The sequence below is a fragment of the Belonocnema kinseyi genome, chromosome 7, assembly GCF_010883055.1.
Source record: "Belonocnema kinseyi isolate 2016_QV_RU_SX_M_011 chromosome 7, B_treatae_v1, whole genome shotgun sequence".
Taxonomy (NCBI): Eukaryota; Metazoa; Arthropoda; class Insecta; order Hymenoptera; family Cynipidae; genus Belonocnema; species Belonocnema kinseyi.
The window spans coordinates 110,751,489-110,758,221 of NC_046663.1; the positions used below are offsets into that span (position 1 = coordinate 110,751,489).

Below are 6,733 nucleotides of genomic sequence, written 5' to 3' on the forward strand. Positions count from 1 at the left end.
CCGAAACGATCTCCCTCGCTTTTTCCCCTCCTCTCTCCCAGCGCCCTCTTACAGAGAAAGCGCCCTCTTTACATTATGCCGCCATATTTGCCGCGAAAATTTTAATCAATTATACATAGAAATATCTATCGCCTACAAATAAAATACGAGAAAAATTATTACCTGTATCTTATTGTTGAAAACTGATCTAAGTATCATCAAACAAATAAAAAAGGTCGAGAAACGTCACTCGGAAAAAAAGCTTAAAAAGTTTAATATTATTTGAAATCTTCTCTAATAGGTTTTAGATCATCATTCTTAAGTAAAAAATAAATAGGGAGAAATTTTATAGTAATAAAGACTATCATAAACAATGTTTCACTTCTCGAAAAGACATAAAATATGCATTCTGTAAAAGAGACCTCAGCACAATAATTAGTTAGATCTCTTTTCCTCCGTGAGAGATATTGTTCTCAATTTCACTGAAAATCAAGCTATTCATTAAAAAAAACTTCATTAAACGCGATGTATAAGAGTTTGTTAGCTGTAATTAGAAATGTATATGTGATTATTAATTGAAATTTACGCCAATTCACTTTTTAAAATTTTTCTCGAAGTCAAAAATGAATTTTGCCTCTTTTCGTCAAACGGCTTCAATTTAAGTTTGGGAATTCATGATTTTTTATACTGTTTAAAGAATCGTTGTATTAACTAATCTGTATCCTCCTCTTTCCGAGTGGGGATGAACACACTTCAATTGCAAAGTCTTTGCATTTGCTATTTGCCATGTGATTATGGTAGTCTATAATCCCATGGATGTTTGAGGACTAAAAAAAAGTCTATGGAGCCCTTTTTATGAGAAAGCCAATATTTATTTCTAAAAAAAATGATGAAACGAAATCTAAAAACATCATAATTTTCAAACAAAATTATTTAAAACTTTATACAATGAAATTATTTACAAATAAACTGTATTAATATTCGAAACTTCAATTTATAATTTTATTATTGTACTTTTAAAATTCAATAAGAAACTTTTTCACACGAAATATAATTTTGCTATTGAAATATTGTCAAAATTGCAAAAAATGCAGCAAACTATAATTAAAACTGTGGTAAATTACACTTAGGTTTAAGTACCTAAAATAAATTTTATATGCTCACCTAATTTCGGTAAACCTACTGTCGACGAGAAAATTCGCGTACACTGCGGCTTCGACGTTAAAAAAGTAAGTGAAGAATGAATTGTTGCTCAATGAATGAAGAATAATTTTAAAGGTCAAAACGTTATACTTCAATGAGCCTGAAATGTATATACAAAAAAATGTATAGCTTACAGGCGCAAAAATCTGTTAAAAAGTAAGGAGATTTTACAGCTTTTAATGACAGTGAACTTTGGAACATACTTTTTTATTGAAAAAATAATAGGAAAAATCTGAAAAAGTTCATGCTGGTACTTTAAACATTTCTAAATAAATTTTCGTTGAACAATTTGCAGAATACAACAAATTGTTCGTTTTTTGTATATACATATACAAATGTACTATCTTTAGTTCTAATGGAGATAATGAAATGATTTAAATTAGAGATAATTAGTTGAACTATTTGTAATTATTTACTATTTGAAAAAAGTATGTACTTCTTTTTCCTTTGTGCAACTTGCGATATTGGAAGACAGTTTTTCACACTGAAAAGAAAGTGTAAGAGACCAGAAAGTATAAAAGTATAAAACACTGTCTTCAAGTATCGCAATTTGCAAGAAGAGAAAAAGAAGCTCATACTTCATTCAAATTGTAAATAATTACAAATAGTTCAACTAACTACCTCTAATTTATATCACTTCATTATGTTCATCAGAACTAAAGATAGAACAGTTGTATGTTTATTCACAAAAAACGAACAATTTGTTTTATTTTCTTATAATTTGTTCACTGTCTTTAAAAGGTGTCAAATTTCCTTACTTTTTAACAGATTTTCGCGTCTGCAAGCTATAACATTTTTTTTCATATTCATTTCAGGCTCATTAACCTACAACATTTTATCCTTTAAAATGATTCTTTATTCATTGAGCTACCCTTTTTTTGTTCACTTAATTTTTTAACGTCCTCACACTTGGTCTTGTCTTTTGGAAAAATTATATGATTATAAGCTGAATTTAGAGCGATTTTAATCGTAATTTGCAGCATTTTTTTTTTCAAAATTTCAATTGAAAAATTATATTACAGCGACAGTAGTAAATAAACATTGCAGCAGATAATAAATATCATATTTTGAAATTTTAATATTGCTTCATTTTATATGAACATTTTTTTTCAAAGAGCCACATAAATCAATCGAAAAATCCGATATGCAACGACCTTGCAGATAAAGGTATTTCAGATCCTACGTGCTTCGTTTTTTCAAAATTTTTGTGAGTGAAAATACATAATTTTACATTTTTTAAAAATTGAATTCATATTAAATGAAGCATTCAAAAGAACTGCACAATTTCAAATTGAATATTTCTTAGTAAATTGTTTATACATTAACTGATTTCGTTTTGAAAAGTATGTTCTAATATCAAGCTTGGCGAATTGTTAAAAATAAGAGTACATTGTCATTTTTTCCCTTTTATGAGCTAAAAAAAGTCTCTGGCTGGTATTTTAAGCGAAGTATCTCTTAAAAAATGATAATTATGATTTTGTATTGATTTTTTAGCTCGGGATCTCACAAATCACGACGTGTCTCACAAAGTGGATGATTCTTCTGGCAGCATTGGACGTAGATACGCAAGGACGGATGAAATCGCAATTCCATTTGGAATTACAATAGACTTTGACACTTTCAAGACTCCACACAGTGCTACTTTAAGAGAAAGAGATTCGATGAAGCAAGTTAGAATAAACGTGAGTATTGGTATGCCCCTAGAAATAAAATTATTCAGTTTTTTTAAAACCTTAGCGCAGAATTTCGTTCTTTTTGGTGAAAACGTAATGTGATATTTTTCCTTTCTGTAAAAACATTATTTTTGACATCAGTACTGTCTTGGAAAGATGAATCTTAGTAATTCAATCAGAGAAAATACAATACAAAAATTTATCTTGGTGGTTTGAAAAAACTCACTTGCGATTATAAAATTTTTAAAAAATCCACCAGCTTCGCGGGCACATTCTCATAGCGCACTGCGCGCGCAGCTCGCAAGTTTGATCTCGCCTGGGGCGCGCGAGATTCATAATAAGTTGATAAATTTTATTATTTCTTTAAACAGATTTGATGAACAAATGCATTAATCCGGCATTTGTCTACAGAAAAATTCGTTTTTTTTTCTATGTCACCATTTCAATTAGGATATCGAAAAAAAATGTCTTTCGACAGATGCTCGAGTAATGCATTTGTTTATTAAATTTGTTTTTAAAAAATATATATATATAATTTATCAACCAATTATGAATTTCGCTGAAATCATCATTAACTTCCTAATTAAAAAGACTAAAATTAAAAAAAAAACTATTTTTTTCGTCCACAGATGCCCGAATAATGCATTTGCTTGTTAAATTTGTTTAAAAAAATCATAAACTGTGTCAAATCATCATGAATTTTGACGAATTTATTATGAAGATCCCTATTAAAAGTCTGATATCGAAACAAAAAATAATTGTTCCGTCGACAGATGCCCCAATAATGCATTTGTTTATTAAATTTGTTTTAAAAAAATCATAAAATTGATCAAAAAATTATGAATTTTGCTGAAATTGTCATGAAGTTCCCAACTGAAAAGACTGCCATTGAAAAAATCGATTTTTTCTGTCGACAAACGTCCAAATAATGCATTTTTTTTATTCAGTTTGTTTAAAAGATCATAAGATTAATCAACAAATTATGAATTTTCAACCATTATCCTGTTATTGACGAGCACCGGTAACGTCAAACAGAAAAAGGCCATTTTTTCGTCATATTTGTTTATTTATAATCAAATTGAAAACCTAATTCAAAAATCAGGCTGGACAACTCTGTTAGAAATCTTAATACATTTTTTCTAATTTTTTTTGTCAAAATCGGTGAAGTTTTTTTTTAGAATAATCTTGTAGGGCATTAAAAAAGAAACATTTTTCTTCTATTGACTTTTTTCCGTATCGTGCGTTATTTGGCTTAAAATGTTGATTTTCGTGTGTTTTTTGGAATTTTGTAAATGCTATAACTCTGGTGAATTTTGGTTGTATAGAAAAAAGTCATTAGGATCAATTTTACGCCTGTTTGAACATTATGAATATTCGTACAGAAAATTTTTGAATTTTGAAAAAAGTGGTCTCAAAAATTTTCAAAATACGCTCACTTTTTGAATTTTCATCCAAAATGGCTAGCTAACGGAGTTGACCTTTATTTTAGGACACTAAAAAAGTATACCAAAGGCCAATCCAATCTGTCAATTCTTTCGAAAGTGATTGTACTAACAAATTAAAAATCTACCAACACACAGACACACACAAACACACACACACACACAGACACACATAGAGGCACACAAACAGATAGACTATTCGTAAAAACCTTTTTTTCGGATTCGGGGGGTATCAAAACGTGGACATATGACAAAAACGGGGTGATTCAAATTTTACACAAATCTAATACTTTCTCTTGATGAGAATGTAAAAACGGAAAACCTTGAAAATTACAATATTGTTACAGTATCTATAAGAAATTGGGAAAATATTAGTATTAAGGAACAGATTCACGTCATATTGTAATAATTATTAACTTTTAAACTATTTTTATTTTTATAACCAACTGGAAGACTTTTTTTATTTATAAATATATTATGAAAATATTGATGAATAGAGAGCGGAGCAGAGTAATAATGTGCAGTTTAAAATTATATTAAAAACATTGATAGTCACTTTTCTAATTAAACAATTTTAGATTTCAATGTTCTAAATGGTTTCGTTTTAGTTATAAACGTAGACAATTTTATGGGTTTTTAAATACTTCGAAATCGTAGAGTATGTAAACGAAAGACTTGATAGTTCCACAGTTTTCATTTTACAGAATTTGTAACTAAACAGTTTTGAACTAAATGCCTCAAAAATAAATTCAAAACAATTAAAAATTAATGAAATAATTTCTCAAATGCAAGCCTTAAAAATGAGAAGATTTTAGAACTAGGCATTCAATATTAACTTTTTTTTAATTTGAAAAAGGTTTTAAAAAAGTCAACATTTCAAACTCAGCTTTACATCATTTCTAAAGGTTATACATTTTTCATTTCTAATATTTTTTAACCTTTTTTTTTAGAAGAATGAAATTTTAAATATTTGTAATTGAAGATTTTTCCATTTTGAACTTTAAAAAGTTCAATATAGTTTTCAATTTCAAATTATAAAATTTTAATAGCTTCGAATTTAAATTTATTCATATTAAAAAGTTACAAATTTTTAATTATTCAATTTTGAATGCTTTCAATTAGAAATAAAAATAATCTTTGTAGTCTTTAGCTCGACTGTTAAAAACATTACTGTCGGAACATCTAGGATGTTGGACTGATATTTTCACATTAATATTTTATATTATCATCAATAGTTTAATATTTAAAAATAATATTGAGAATAGAATCTCACGCGTTAGGCTGGAGCTATAATATCACAGTTGCTCTAATACCCTCTCTATTGATGAATGGTCACTGTAGAGCTTTTACTTCGTTCAAAATACGAAATTTCGTATTTTAATGAAAAAAATGTAACTAAAAAACATTTTCTTGTTGAATTATAGAGCTTATTCTTTGATAAAATTAGAGTATAATGTGAAAAGATGATATTGCTGAAATTTAATGTCTTATGTTTTATCTATTGAAGATATTTTTATATCTTATTATTGATGTTGGTTTTTTGAACAGGAAAATTAATTAATAGTTTAAGATGTTAATTTTGTTTGTTCACTTGGTCATAATCAATATTATTAAAACATTGGAATTAAAATATTAAACAAATTATTTTAAAAATTATTTTAAAAATATTTAAAAAATAATATATTAAAATCTTGAAAAATCTTACAAGTATAAGGAATGACGTTGACATTCAGCTTGTGAGGAAATTGAGAAGAAAATATTCTCGTATCTCCGTAGCTCAGTTGGTAGAGCATCAGACCGGCAATCTGAAGGACCTGGGCTCATATCCCAGCGGAGCTAGAGAGCATTTTTTCACAATCTTAAAAATTAACCAATATTTTAATAATATTGATTATTACCGAGTAGACAAACAAAATTAACATCTTAAACTATACTTTTATTACTATTTTTATTTCTAGTTGGACGAATTACCAGGCGTTGTAAGAGATCTTTCTTATGGAAAGATCACATGGGCACAAGTTGAACAAAAATATCCCAAGTTCGAACAAGAAGAATCTATAGAAACTTAGTAGGTTTTAGTTAGTTATAAATTTTTCACCTTGTACTGAAATCGATAATAAATTAAAATAATTATCTGATAAATCCCCTCGTTATGTATACTCACAACTGTATTCCATTTTCTGTTTCTAAATCAAAACGTTAAGATCTGAAGAATTTTTAACACTAATTTACATAGTTAGAATGATTTATTTTATTTTATAATGAATAACATACTTAATCTTAATCATTTATCGGGTATGATGTTTTTATGATTGATTTATAATTTAAAATATTATGTTTGTTATTTTTGAAGGCTGGCATAACCAAACTATATAAGTAACAAAGTCGGGAATTTTCAGGAGAGCAAAAAACCATTATGTAAAGCCGAAATCACCA

General features: G+C 27.6%; 1 protein-coding gene across 1 annotated transcript in view; it reads left to right on the plus strand.

Annotated features, from left to right (window-relative positions):
- LOC117177360 (glycine--tRNA ligase) overlaps positions 1-6,439 on the plus strand; it is a 20,094-nt gene extending 13,655 nt beyond the window's left edge. Inside the window, exons 4-5 of the mRNA XM_033367993.1 lie at positions 2,677-2,864; positions 6,256-6,439. Coding sequence (XP_033223884.1) covers positions 2,677-2,864; positions 6,256-6,366 — 299 coding nt within the window. The 3' untranslated portion in view covers positions 6,367-6,439. The remainder of the gene's footprint in view (positions 1-2,676; positions 2,865-6,255) is intronic.
- The last annotated feature ends 294 nt before the right edge of the window (positions 6,440-6,733 follow it).